General features: G+C 44.6%; 1 protein-coding gene across 3 annotated transcripts; it reads left to right on the top strand.

Annotated features, from left to right (window-relative positions):
• Positions 1-421: 421 nt before the first annotated feature.
• LOC306797578 (CTTNBP2 N-terminal-like protein) lies at positions 422-12,754 on the top strand. 3 transcript variants are annotated; one of them, XM_079296917.1, is made up of 8 exons: positions 422-469; positions 930-969; positions 3,938-4,042; positions 9,482-9,715; positions 10,306-10,413; positions 10,554-10,742; positions 10,857-11,027; positions 11,175-12,754. In XM_079296917.1, exons 3-8 carry the CDS (start codon positions 3,950-3,952, stop codon positions 12,096-12,098), a joined length of 1,719 nt encoding a protein of 572 aa, XP_079153043.1. In that variant the 5' UTR covers positions 422-469; positions 930-969; positions 3,938-3,949; the 3' UTR covers positions 12,099-12,754. The 3 variants fall into 3 exon arrangements, with proteins under 3 accessions (XP_079153043.1, XP_079153042.1, XP_079153044.1); XM_079296916.1 differs by lacking the exons at positions 422-469; positions 930-969 and adding an exon at positions 506-592; XM_079296918.1 differs by lacking the exon at positions 422-469 and having other exon boundaries at positions 941-973.
• Positions 12,755-14,159: the final 1,405 nt, after the last annotated feature.

The raw sequence follows: 14,159 nt of genomic DNA on the forward strand, positions 1-14,159 counted from the left end.
ATCGAAATATTACAAAGGAATATTGTTATAAGAGATAATGAGACCAGTTCACTATGGAATAAATGTGCTATAAAGTCACTATAAAGTGACTATTTAGGACCACAAACAAACCAAATGTCATGTTTTAACATTTCGTTCAGAAAAATACTTGTAAAGTCAGTAAAATAGCATGCTAAAACCCTTAACCTGCCCATAAGAAATTCCTTAAAAAAGAGGCAGGCACTCAAGAAATGCTAAACAAAGAAATCCAACCAAAATCCAGGAGGTGGGACGCCAGTGGCCCGGCCCCTTTTCCCAGAAGCTCTTCTTTCATTGGTCGGCGCACAGAGTTCTGCCTCGTCCATTGGCTAGCTGCGCTGTCAGTTGAGAACCGTGCTTGGCCAGAAGACGCAAATCAACTGAAACAAATCTCCTGACAGGAGAAAAGTTAATGCTGGAGTTTTCAAAGACCTCCGAAGGCCTTATGAAGGTAAGAAGAGCCGCAGAAAACGTGTTTGTGTCGACGGCGGGAGGTCAGAGACGATAAACTGCCGGGTTTCACCGTGTTCAGCCACTTTTGGTCCAAAAGAAAAGAAGAATAAAAAAAAGAGATGTAAGCTAACTATTTGCAAAAGTGGTCAAAGCTAACGTTACATGCCGAACCGTTTGCACTGCATCTCCTCAAGACTGAATGGTGTGCTTTGTTCGTGTAAAATACACTGAAGATGTATCCTTAACAAACAAACATCGACAGCTCCGACAGTGACATGTCCTCTGCTTCCTCCAGACTGCTGGTGATGGCTATTTGATCCTCACGAGAGCGCTGATTGAATTCATTTAACGTCACAGTGGCTCCACATGTTAAAAAAAAAACGTTCATTTACTCAGCAGTGTCAACACTCTAGTTTAATTTATTCGTTTTTAATAGTTTCTTTTTTTTTTTAAACTAGGCTGCATCAAAGGCCAGGAAGCAGCAAGCCAAGTGAGTGAGTAAGTAAGTGGCCTGCTGAGAAAATTAGGTTGGCTAACAAATCCAATTTAGTATCCGGCCACACTGCATCTGGTCCGCCGTCGTGATGACCAGAACACGGAAACTGAACAGACCTCAGGCTGTGTACTTCCCCTCAGTTGACCCTCATTTTGTGGGCCAGAGAGATTTCACAGTCTGTGACTCCCTCCCTTCCCAGTACAGATGATGAGACAAAGTGTTACATGTGGACTGTGTATATGTAAGATTAATCAGAATTATTGTACACATTGTTAGTAGAACTTTTGATTCAACATAGTGCATTTGATTTAGAAACTGTCCCCAGAATAAGAAAAGTGTGTTTTAATGGACTTTGAAATGCTTTGAGTGAAGTATGTTCATTTTCCACTTGTACTGTGTACCGTCTCCAGCAGCTACTCACGAACCGAGGGCCCCTTTGTATTGGGAGCAGAGCATATGTTTTTCTGCAGTAGAGGCTGCGATGTGTTTTTAATGAGTTTACAGTGTTGCAGACGAGGCACATGGCTGGCCAGGCTTAAAACAAACAGGGATAAAAAAGGATTATGGGGCACACAGGCCTTTTTTTCGTCATCGGAAGTGGAGCTACCGTGTGGGAATATTTGTATTTGCCATGATGCCGCTCAGTGTTTGTGTACCCTCATGATTACCAACTCTAACTGGGGGGAGGGGGGGGGGGGGGGGGGGGATGAGGTGAAATAATAATAAAATAATGAGGATCTAAACAAGCGTGATGACACATGTTGGCTCTCTCCGGGCCAGACGTTTCTCATGCCACAGCGCACTCTCTCTCTTGGCACAGTGATTACAGCGCCCCTGTGAAATTAGCGAGCAGGCCTGTAAAAGCAAAACCAAGGGAGGTGTGTGTGTGGCGTGTGTGTGCTGTAGTTTAATTAGCATTTTACCCCTGTGGTTAAGCCACAGACCATGAGTGCTGGTGAAGGCACAATTTAAACACTGTGTGCCTTCTTTGTCGAGAGGACGCTGCTGTAGGGATTAGGCTGCACTCTAGGTGCAGTTCATCGGGATCGTGGCTCCTTCCTCTTTTCATTCCTGCATACTGCTCTGCAGAAGTGTCACGGTACAACCAAGTGCTGGAATAAATGCTCGTTGATCTTTCTGTATCGCTGATGCTGTCGAAGATGCCTGGGAAATATTGTAGCTGCCAGCTCCGCTATGAAAGGCCGGTGGCTCCACTCTGTCATTATGCAACCAGCGCTCCGAGAGATGGGCCCACCTCCCCACCTCCTCTGGGTGACTTCAAGATGTGGAAAGTTGTGGAGACCACAGAGTGCTCAGAGCAGAGCATGGGCCTCTTGAATGAATACCAGCTCAGGTGTGGATCAGCGTAATAAACAGCAGTGAGTTTTCAGATGCTTTAGCCACCTTTCAGAAGGACTTTTTTGTGTGATTAAAGCTAGACTATAGGCTGCTTCTGCTGTCATGTAGTCAGCCAGTGCAGCGTGGATCCATCCTGTACCAGACAGCAAAACATGCACCCCAAAATGAATTCGATTTTTAAAAATATTTCTTGCATGGTTGTTACAGTCAGAACCGGAACCAGTCAACGCTGCGTGTGCGTTTGTGTGCGCACAGGCATGTGTTTTAGAGATAGTGGTGGCGAAGCAAAGAAAGTTGTTTGACTGCGGGGTGAAAAGCTTTGCTAACCCTGCAAAAATCACAAGCGGTGGCAAAGAACAAGATGAATCCGAACAAAGAACAAAAAGGAAGTGTGTGAAGTCTCCCGGCATCTCTGAGCTGGATGGAAACTTCTACAGCAAATCATGTACAACATACACATGACATGATATAATGAATCTGACTTAATGGCATCTTAAATCACTCAAACAGAAGCTGACTAAAATGTGGCAACTGTGTTTTCAGTTTCTGCAGGCACATTTTTAAAGTTTGTGTTGAGCCCTGCTACACGTCCCACATGGCGATCTGAACGGATGCTTCGTGTAAAAACATCAACAGCTTTGATCTCATTTCAAAGAGGGGCCCCGCATACGTTCTCCTGGCCAGAGTGCGGTGGGATGTTTTGAGGTGCGGACACCGCGGGGCTCGTCAGCAGAACCAACACAGCTGTGAGATTAGAGTGCAAAGACACTACAAAGAGACCACATCACATTTCCAATACAAAGCAACCCAACTGTCACAGGACCCGTAATGAATGGATGTGCAGTGGGGGGGGGGGGTGGGGGAAACCCCAAAACAGAGTGATATTGTTTTCAACAGTGAACTTAAAGTTGTGTGCATATTATCAGTTCGTCAGCTGGAAGTGTTTAAGACAGATGATAGAACAGCTCGGGTGCTTGAGGCCGTGTTTGATGTGTGGTCCATCTGTGTCAGCTAGTAGCGCTGCCACGTTTGTGTCTCTGAAATATCCGACAATAAAATGATCGAATTTGAAGGAATATCTCGCTCCTGTTGTTTTAAGATGCCTGGTAACTCATTTATTTATCTTCTAGTAGTTTTATCTTTTTATGTAGCATCACATTTAGCTTGACGTATACCGCACACTTCTGAAACCTCTGAACTGCACCCACAATAAGCTGTCTGGTTTCTTTTCACAAAGGGGAAAAATGTTACTACATTGTTTTGTACACTGGTTCTGTGCTGTAAAATCCCCCCCTCCTCCTCCCAAGATCATAACCACATATCCACATAAAGCTCATAAATCAGTGGGCTGGATCAGATAGATCACAAGTCTGTCTGCCTTTGGGGGAATTGGAAAACAGTTTTCCAAGTTTGTAGATAGTTTCTCAGCGTTCCCTCAACTGGAGTTGAATAATAATCGAATAGAATTAATTAAGTACAGGGTAAGTCGTTATTTTCATGCATGCGAATAATAAAAAGTGGCAATCACATCAGTTTGAGTCAATTTTAAGAAATAAAAACTAAATTCAATTGGTCAACCAAGTTCCTCTCTTTGATCTTGTGCCCTCACAGTCCAAGCTGAATATGGAGAGTTTGACCAAGCCAGAGTTGCTGATGCTGTTCAGCATTTTGGAAGGAGAGCTGGAGGCCCGGGACCTGGTCATTGATGCCCTAAAGGTACCTATCAATGGAGCTGGTAACATCATCATAACACCCAAGCGACTCTCTGCACAACATCTGCTTCTCTTCCACAGCAAACACTCACTAGAAACCTCTCAAACCACTGCAGTAGCATATTGCTTGTTCTCTTTTTAGTTTGCATGGAGAGCTCCTTACGTTGGTCACTTCATGGGCAACATATTAAAAAGGTTGTCATGCTGTATGCGACATACATAAAATGATTGACAGCAGAGAAACAAGCCTTCGGGAGGCTGGTCATGCATGCCTGTGAAGATACGATTGTAATGGATATGTAGAGTTATGGGTGGATGTAACGGGTCATGCGTTTGGTTTTGGCGTTATTGGACCCAAGGTAATCTGATGATGACAATCTGGCAACAAAATGAAGAGAAAAACAATTAACATCGAATCTAAGTAACCCTCTTGATGGCACTCGTTTCCTGTGAATGGAAACGATAAAGCCATGTGTCTGCTGACACAATGCAGACTATTGTCTGGGCCCCCGTAGAATGGATTCCTGAGGGAATTGTCTCAGACGTCATCTTTTTCATAAATTTAAATGAGTAGACTCATTCCAGTGAACTTGGAACATCTACTCAATTAGAAATAGACACAATGTAGAGTGTATACACACACGCAGATCATCAGCTAGTTCCAGTCTTAGGAGGTCTTACTTTGGCATTAGGATTAATGCGTCATTTCAGTTAAAGGATTGTCAGGCTATTGTCCTGCAGGCCCACATACTCAAGCTTTCAGTGACATTTTATTTTGATGTCCTTAAAGAGGTTTTGTCATTAAAAGAGCTGTAAACTTACTTCAGTAACACTGTGTCCCGGTCACGCTGTTAAAAAACCCCCCACAAAAATAAGATAAGCAGTGAATAAGCAACTTAATTCCTGCAAAAGATGCCCCCTGGCTTTGTGAGACAGATTCTCTGCAGACTTTATTCCCACTATACATATTTGAGCTTTCCAGCCATTATTGCCGGAATGCTATTCAGTGTCCTGGTGTAAAATGCACCATTGAAAGAAGGAACTGGAGACGCAGCTATTCTGAGAGAGCCTCCTGCTGAATGTCCATGTGTTGTGTCTAGACCACATTCCTACATCTCTCCTGGGATCTGGCCATCTAAGGCGAAGAGGACTTCCAGCACGCCGGGTGCCCGATGACTCAATGTAAGCGAGAGTAGGAGTGAACAAATAAACATTGGCCTTAACCGGAGCTGGAGGGGAATATGGCTGTGCTTCTTTCATGGCTCCAACGGCACTAAACTGTTAACCCATTCAGGTGTGGGACTGGATCAATGCTGCAGTGTTAACTGTTATGGAGCTTTAATCAAACAAGGGTATAATCACTGACCTGTAGGAAGTTAATTGCAGGGAGAAAGTGGAAACTGATCTCTTCTCTGCAGCACAGCCTCATACCTTTCTGCTGTTCTGCGGTTGAGGAGTTGGCGATGTGTAATCTTGGGTCTCGTCCTCACATGACAGCAGATGGTTATCAGTAAAACATCACCCCATAATTCTTTGTTTATTTAAGCAGCATGGCTCAATGGACGGCAGTGTTTGTCTGTCGGTCCATCACTGTGGCACAGACTGAAACATCTCAACAGTTATGGGATGGATTGCCATTAACTTTTGCACATTCATGGTCCCCAGAGGATGAAATGGTGACCCCCGTGACTTTTCATCTAGCGCCACCAGCTGGTCAAATTGTTCCCTTCTCCAGTGAAGTATTCCAGCAGTCTCGAGATGGATTGGCACAACATTTCGTACTGTTAGTCATGGTCCCCAGAGGATGAATCCCAATGACTTTGGTGATACCCTAACTTTATCTCTAGCACCCCCATGAGGTTAACAGTTGTGGTTTTAAGTGAATGGATGGATTGCCACAAAATTTGATTCCGACACCCTCAGAATTGCAGTCATTTTTGGTGATCACTTCACTTTTTATTGAGCGCCTGATCAAGTCCACATTTTAACTATACTATTACTAAAATACCTGCTGAACTAATGGCACTGACACCAAACTGGTGCGCATTAAACCGGCTAAACGGATGTTAGCATTTTGCTAAAAGAACGGTTGTGTCCAAGATTTACTCAATAAGATGAACCGACGGTAACTAGAGAAGTAGGTTCAGTCATGTTGGTCATGTCAGTCTTAACTGATGCCTCACCACTACACCGAGTGTCATGTGAGAAATGTGTAGCTCAAACACAAATCACCACGGTAATAACACCACCGTTCAACTCGCACAGGAACGGGCAAGTTTTCACGTGTCGAGTCCATTGTCTGTGCTTTAAACATCCAACAGTTGTATCAGTGAGTAAGTACAGATGTGAGGTTAATGATGCGGCTTTTCTCTGGTCCTCTATATGTAATTATGCAGAACTATCAGTGTCATTCTTAACTATCTGCTGCATTTTTCCCTTTGTGACTCACTCCAGCAGCTGCTCGCGCTGCGGCTTTCAGAAGGAAGTTCGTCTCTGGCAATGCTCATGTTTGGCCCACAAAGCTCTGCATTGATCCATTTGTCCCCTTTTTCTTTCTGAAAGGGAATAAAAGTCTTTACTTTAAGTTCAATGGGGACTCAAATATGGAAATGAGCCCTTTAATTAACTGTCGGGGGGTCATATGGTGTGGTGGACTAGAGCTTCCAAATGGACGTGTGTGTTCAGCACTGAAATAGGGGAAAAACAGCTTCGAGACGCATCAGCTGATTTGATTCAGTGTCAGTTAGTGCAGCGTCATCAACCGTGTGCTCATGATGTGTAGCATTCTTCAGACTTTTCCTTTCCATTTACATGCATGAGCATTTCAGGGTATGTAGCAAGCTGCCTCAGCTGCTCTGAGATATATCGGACTCTAGGGTAAGACGTTCATATATCACCTTCCCTCCGTGTTATACAGATCTTGTCACCGGCATTGCACGCCTGAAAGAGTCCAGGCGTGTGTCGGCAAAAGATAAGCCGGAGGGGAACAGTGCGGCCGTGGCACTTCCCCAGCAAAAGCACACAAGTTGCCAAGAAGTGTAGCAAACAGACAAAAGCATGACTAATGGAGGTAGGACTGTGATGCATAGCAGTCACGCACGTAGCGTGTATGGGTATTGCTCATGTACAGCATGATGTCATGACTAAGCTCTGGTAGATTTGGGTGTTAAGTATTAAAGTGATGTTGGAAATGTGTTTCCTGTAATCCGTCTTTTCACTTCCTCCACCCTCTCCGCAGCGGTGGAGGGTTGATGGGGAGGAAAACAGCCTCTCTTTGTGTTGTGGGAGTCGCTCTGTGCATTGAAGGTCTGGGAAGAGACACGCAGTCTGTGTTTATGAGCACGTTTGTGCAATAGAGGTCCTGTGAAGTGGGAAAAAAGAAATTGCACTTAAAAAGGTAAATTATCCAGTTCGGAAAACAATGGACCATCTTAAGAATCTAGTAAAAGGTGTGTTCTTTGTGTCTTTCAAAATGTTTCCTCTTGTATGAACAATGGCCTACAAATGAAGAGTTTTTTTCATAACATAGTCTACACGGTCCTGTGGGGTCATCGGGCTTTAGACAGCGGCCATGTTTGAGAGGCATTTTTGAATTCTCTCGGGCATCGTGTGTTTTCGCCGTCTCCCTCCATGTTGTTTGATCCGCCTTCACACGGCCCTCAGCGGACTGGATCAAATAACGGCAGCCTTGCCTCGCAGCCTTGCCCTCCTCTCTTTGTGCCGGATGAGCTAATATTGTTGGAAGATGACAATCACCAAGCCTGTGATCGGCGGTGGAATATAGCCGTCAATCATCACTCCCTGTAGTTTTCATGCAGGCTAAATAACTCCTGTTGCTTGACATAAGTCTGTGTTTGAATGTAAAATGTCATGTCAGTGTCTTCATATACTGCAACAATTATACGCAGTCAGGCAAAATGCTGCGTACATTAGGGATGCATGGATCTGATAAAACACCTTATTAAGCAGACCAGGAGTCAGCCATGATGTGACTCATTACATCCAGTTTCTTGGTCAATGTCTTTATCAAATTCATTTCCTGTATCGCTTACAGGCGTCACAGTGGGTTGCAGACTTTTATGCCTCGGCAATCCTCATGTTTACTTACATTTAAACAAGAAATTAAATGAAAAAGGTCCACGCAGTAAGGTATAGATATTTTTACCATACCTTTTTTTACAAATATGGTAAAAAATAAAGTAGCCTACTGGTATTGGATCAGTACTCTGTATTATGGGCTGACACTGTTAGCTGAGGTATTTGTGTTGGATGAGAAAAGGTGCTGTTTTGGAGGGATACTGTGATGTGTTATGGTGTACCTCTATGCGAGGCTGTAACCACACACAGTCAGCTGTTCAATGCTCTGCAGGAACTTTGAATGGGCTGAATATTGCTCTGCAGACCACGCTCTCGACTACACTTTTCACTTCTCAATTAATCGTGGTATCAGTTGCCAGGAGCTCTGTCCTCGCCCTGCCAGAGAGGATCCTGTTCTCTCTCATCGTTTGATCCTCTTTTGTTGAAACCTCACGAAGACACACTGCCAGTTCGGCTGTAGCCTCCTCTCCCTCCCCCCCCCCCTCCCCCCTCTCCCTTCAGCCCCTTTTCACGGCAGGCCTTAAGGCATCTGCTGAACCTGAAATGTCTTGCTGCCATTATCTCTCCTTTGTCACGAGTTAAACAGAGAACAGGTCTGCCTTGGCCGAGGCCCAGTCCAGAGCAGCTGTCCCGCTAAAGATAGACAGACACTCACCATCTGTTGCTCCTTCCTCCCGCTGGCACGCTTCATCCTGCACGTTTCTGCATTTCCTCTCCCTCTCTTCCCCTTCCTTTATCTGCAGATCATTTACCACTCTAGTATTGGAGATGCTGATCACGCTGTGCGGAACGCAGCATTTACGAGAGAAATAATATCAGCATGTGTTAAACCAGAACTGTCTGGGATTATAACTACCGAATCATATCATAATAGGGGTGTTGATGCCAGTTTTTTCATTGTATAGAAACTTTTAGTTTCAGGCACTTGACACAAATGACAACATTCAGCCTGAGGAGTACACGAATGTGCGTGCGTTCCAAAAAACGAGATTTTATCACTGGATGAGTGCAAACTTTGACCTGCTGGTGGCACTGGAGGAAAAGTCAGGAGAGCACCAAAGTAATGAGGATTAATCATCAGAGAAATATGAACGTCTGTCCCAAATTCCATGGCATTGCCTCCAATAGTTGTTGAGACACGGTCATTCGTCCGCTAACAGGGCTAAAAATGTGATGGAAGAAAATTTAATCCTTTCGTAAACAAGGACATTCATGCAAAAGCATAAGCAAGTCAAGCAATTCCACACATGGACATTTGCTACCACATAACCTTCAGACCACACGCATACTTTACTAACCAGTTCATCGATCACCTCCCCTCTCACTCCTCTCTTCCTCTCCTCAGGCCCAGCGTAAAGAGCTGTTTATCCAGGAGCGCTACAGCAGGTACAATCTCAGCGACCCCTTCCTGGCCTTGCAGAGAGACAGCGAGGCTGTCGGGGACCAGAACAAGGACCCGGGCTGCTCCTCCCCGACCTCCAACCCGCTGGTGGTTCTCAAACTGGTGGTGAGCCACTGCAGGCGGATGCAGGAGAAGATGTTGGCCCAGCTGGCTGCAGCGGAAAGCAGGCACAGGAGGGTAAGGGTGGGTGTGGAGGTGTGGTTCTTAATTAGGGGAAGCAGAAATGAGCTGGTTCCTTTAGAAAATAATAACAACAGGGTAACATACAAGATAGAAAATGGCCTCAGTGGTGGAAAATACTGTAAAGAAAATGTATTCTCTAAAAGTACACACAAACTGCTTGCAGCAAACTGCTGGTACACAACACTAATGTGATTAGATCATCCCTCTTCATTAAAACCTTTAGTTTATTTGTTTTCTTTTGTGGGCCAACTGACAGAGCGAGCTATACAGCTGCTGGTCGCTGCTAAGAACAGCATTCAGCACACACACACACACATACACACACAGTGAAGTACTTTACAGGTGCAGGGTAACGGACATGAACAAAGAAACAAAACACCTGCATTCTGAGCACGATACTTTTCTCTGCAGGCAGGCTGAACATGGTACTCATTTAGATGAGCTGAATTACATTTCTTTTGCTTACAGTGTAGTAATCGCATTGCTTCAAAAATACCTGTTATTTGCCAGAATATGAAGGAGACCAAACTCATGTGGGACAGCTTCCCTCCTGACTCTCTGTCTCCCCGCTGTGTTCACTTCAGGTCATCGCAGATCTGGAGGAGGAGAAGAGGAGGCACGCTGAGGACACAGCCGAGGGAGACGATGTCACGTACATCCTGGAGAAGGAGAGGGAGCGCTTACAACAACAGGTGCCCTCGAATGAATAGTGACGTAGACTGCCCTGTAAACATTTGTCTAAAAGTCTATTAGTGACTGGTGGAATTTGAAAAGAACGTTGAAGTTTGTATGCCGAGTTTGATTGTCGTGTGTCTCGTCTCCGTCTTTGTAGTTGGACTTTGAGCGCAGCCAAGTCCGTCGGCTGGAAAAAGAGCAGCGGCGGATTACCGACCAGCTAGAAGAAGAACGCGCTCAGCACAAACAGCTCTCCTGCGCTTTGGCCAAAGAGTGCAAGTGGGCAAGTTCCAGGGCTCTGGAGGAGGGCCACCGGCTGACCGAGCTGAGCCGTAAACTTGACACGGTATTTGCATTTTGAATCCAAGCTGGGCAATTTATTTTTCCTTTTTGTCGTTACAAAATGTTGGGCCTGGAAATGTTTTGCGCTCCGGTTTGAACGGACTTTTCCCTCTCGCAGGAGAAGGAGGCTTGTCAGGCCCTGAGCGAGGAGTTGGAGGACGAGAGGAGGAGAGCCCTGAGAATGGAGGCGAGGGTGGAGGAGCAGCTGGCCGAGTTCGACACCGAGCGAGAGCAGCTCCGCTCGCGCTTGAGGAAGGAGGAGGCTCACTGCTGTCAGCTGCAACAACAGGTGTGAACACATTCATCACGCAGGTGCCAGTAGATTGCACATTTTACTGGAACTACTCCACCTAATCTTAGTGCGAGAAGAAAATGAGCTCGCATTTACAGCCAAATTTCTGCTTGAAATGAATCTCTTTCTCCACTTTGTGATCAGGTAGAAGAGCTGAAGAGGATGCTGGAGGAGGAGAATATGATGAGAGATGTTTCAGCTGCAGTAGAGGCAGAGGGACACGAGTGGGCCACTAAAGTTCCTCCAGGAAACACAGCGGTAGACACTGTGACAGTCGAGGACATTGAGGAAGACAGAAACGAGCAACCTGCTCAGCCAAAAGTCATCGATCAGCACTGTCTGATGGAGACCGACGGGCACCACGGTCCGAACAACGGCCTCTCGGATAACATCTGTGTAAAGAACGGGAATGAAGATTCTCAAATTCATCAGACCCAGACATCTTCCTCCCCCTGCTCCTCCCCCGGCCTTGCCAAACAGCCACCAGGCAGCCCCAGCCCCGGCAGCTACCAGTCTCCCTACCAGGCCGGCATCAACCAGCGTTTCCACGCTGCCCGTCACAAGTTCCAGGGTACCACTGACCCGGAGCCTCAGGCCCCGGTCCCACAGCCCGCTCCTCCCCTCTCGCCGAAGGACGTCTCCCCCGTGACCAGCAGCGCCTCCCTCGAGGCCAGCCCGGTCAAGCAGATGGCCCGGAGCACAGTCACTCAAGTCCTGTCTCGCTTCACCACGGCGCAGCAGAGCACCGCGCCGAAGCTCACCGCGCCAAACAATTCGCCCTTCGGCACAGACTACCGCAGCCTGGCAGCGCCCCTGTCTCCGGTCATCGGGAGGGCGGCCGGGGCACTTCCGCAGGGGATCCGATCCCCCACCATCCCCAGGGCAGACAGGGGCAACCCTCCACCCATCCCCCCGAAGAAGCCCGGTCTGGCACAGGCCCCTCCCTCCCCGGCCACAGTGCCCAGGTCTGCCAGCCACTACTCCGACAGCCCCCTCTCAGGCAGCTGTGGCCTCACCTCCAGCCAAGAGGCAGTCAAAGAACTGGACATGGTGGTCTCTTCTAATTAACTGATTGTCGAGATATTGTTTTGTACATGACAGGATTTATATCTTTTTGAACAGAGGTCCCTTCGAACACTGTTACAATTGTATTTATTCTTTATTTTTTTTATACATGCGCTGAGGCACTATTTTGGGTAGTGGTTAAAGGGCCGGTACTAATGAAGAGTTCCACATGGTAGTTTCTATTTCAAATTACAGTAACAATTTTTTTATGGCGTCATACTTCCAAAGAATACAAATCAGTTCATCATCTGAAAAGGTATTATTTGATCCCTTGTACGTTACTTTTTATTAAAACAAATCCTTTAATCTTCAGACCAAATGTAACACGTAGTGTGTTACGATGTATCGATAGCTCATGTACGTAGTTGTCTTTTTTTATAAAAATGTATAGTTTATTTTAACAATGTTCCTTAGTTATTAATGTATAATAGTTTAACAACAGATATTCTAATAAGTGCTGGGCTTTGATCATGCATTACTTTAATGTGCAGTTATGATAATCTTAAAGGCTCAGATTATATGCAGGCACCATTGTGTAATACTTTGTTTCAGAGCAGTGATTCTGATGAATGTCATGCTTTTGTCATTTATAGGAAATCATTATAAAACACTCAATTATTTTATAGTCAACCATGATTGAGTAATACTGTATCATAACACTGCCGTGTTGGTTATTACTACTTTTTCACGTCCTTTACAGTTCTGTAAATGCTGGAAAGTTAAAAATATAATAAATGAATCCCAAAGATTGTCACATATTTATTTCTTTATTTGTTCTCTCGTAGGACTTGTGTAGGCAGTCGGCGGTGCTTGTAGGTATTAATGCTGCTCACATTATTGGAACACTTTAGTGTAGAGGTGCAACTCAACTTTTCTTTTTTTATCAATTAATCTGCCAATTATTTCCTTGATTAACTGATGTATTGTTTGGTCTTTAAAATGTCAGTCAACTCAGGAATGAAAACATTTTGCATTTTTCCACTATTTTCCATCAGATATCAAAAGGGAATTGGTTTGGCATGTATGATTCTATTCTCTGACATCAACAAGGCATTTTGGTCCACACAACTGCCGCTCCATATTTTCTCTTTTTCGGACCATTCTCTGTAAACCCTAGAGCAGTGATTCTCAACTGGTGGGTCGCGACCCAAAAGTGGGTTGCGAACCCGTTTTCAGCGGGCCTTTGCCTGACAAAAAAAAAAAATAGATTTTATTTTGAAGGGCATTTTTTTTATGCAGCGGAATTATTCCAGCATTTACGGCACTTGTTCAGTGGTGCAGGAAAAACACCGACCAATACGTTGTGAATCACATCACGTGATGAAGCTCAGCCAATCAAATATGAGTATTCTGACAAGTTTCCTGACTTGAGTGAGATGTACACACACCGTGACACACGGGGAGAGACGAGGATATAGACAGCAGAGCAGGAGTATTGAGGTGTGGGTTGTGAAAGTCAAATCATAGGATGAGTTCCAAAAGAGAAATGTCCAGAGAGACCAGAGTCATTAGACTCTGACTGGACAGACTCATGGAGGTGAATTCTTCAAACACTAATTTCTCTTTTTGGAAGATGAGAAAAATATAATATTGTGGATTTTTCACTTCACCCTGAATGGACTGAGTTTAAAGCTGCAGCGTAATTCAGTGAAAATATTTTTTCTAAATTGAATTTCATTCCGTAATTTATTTTTCAATCCAGCTGTTATTTTACTTGAAATGAGAAGAACATGTATTCATGTATTTATAATCCATCCAGTTAAATTTGAAAAATGAGAATAATATTTGTTAAAATATAATTGATGTGTGCTTTCTTTATTTGATTTGACAGTTGTTTACTACACAGAGACGTTACTACTACTACTAGACGTCTTGAATATACACACCCAAATGATATATCTATATATATATATATATCTATATCTATATATATATATAGATATAGATATAGATATAGATATATATATATGTATGTATATATATATATATATATATATATATATATATCTCGAGATATATACACAATTTGGGTATATCTATCTTCAAGACGTCTAGTAGTAGTAT

This window comes from Melanostigma gelatinosum (assembly GCF_949748355.1).
Source record: "Melanostigma gelatinosum genome assembly, chromosome: 3".
Lineage (NCBI taxonomy): Eukaryota > Metazoa > Chordata > Actinopteri > Perciformes > Zoarcidae > Melanostigma > Melanostigma gelatinosum.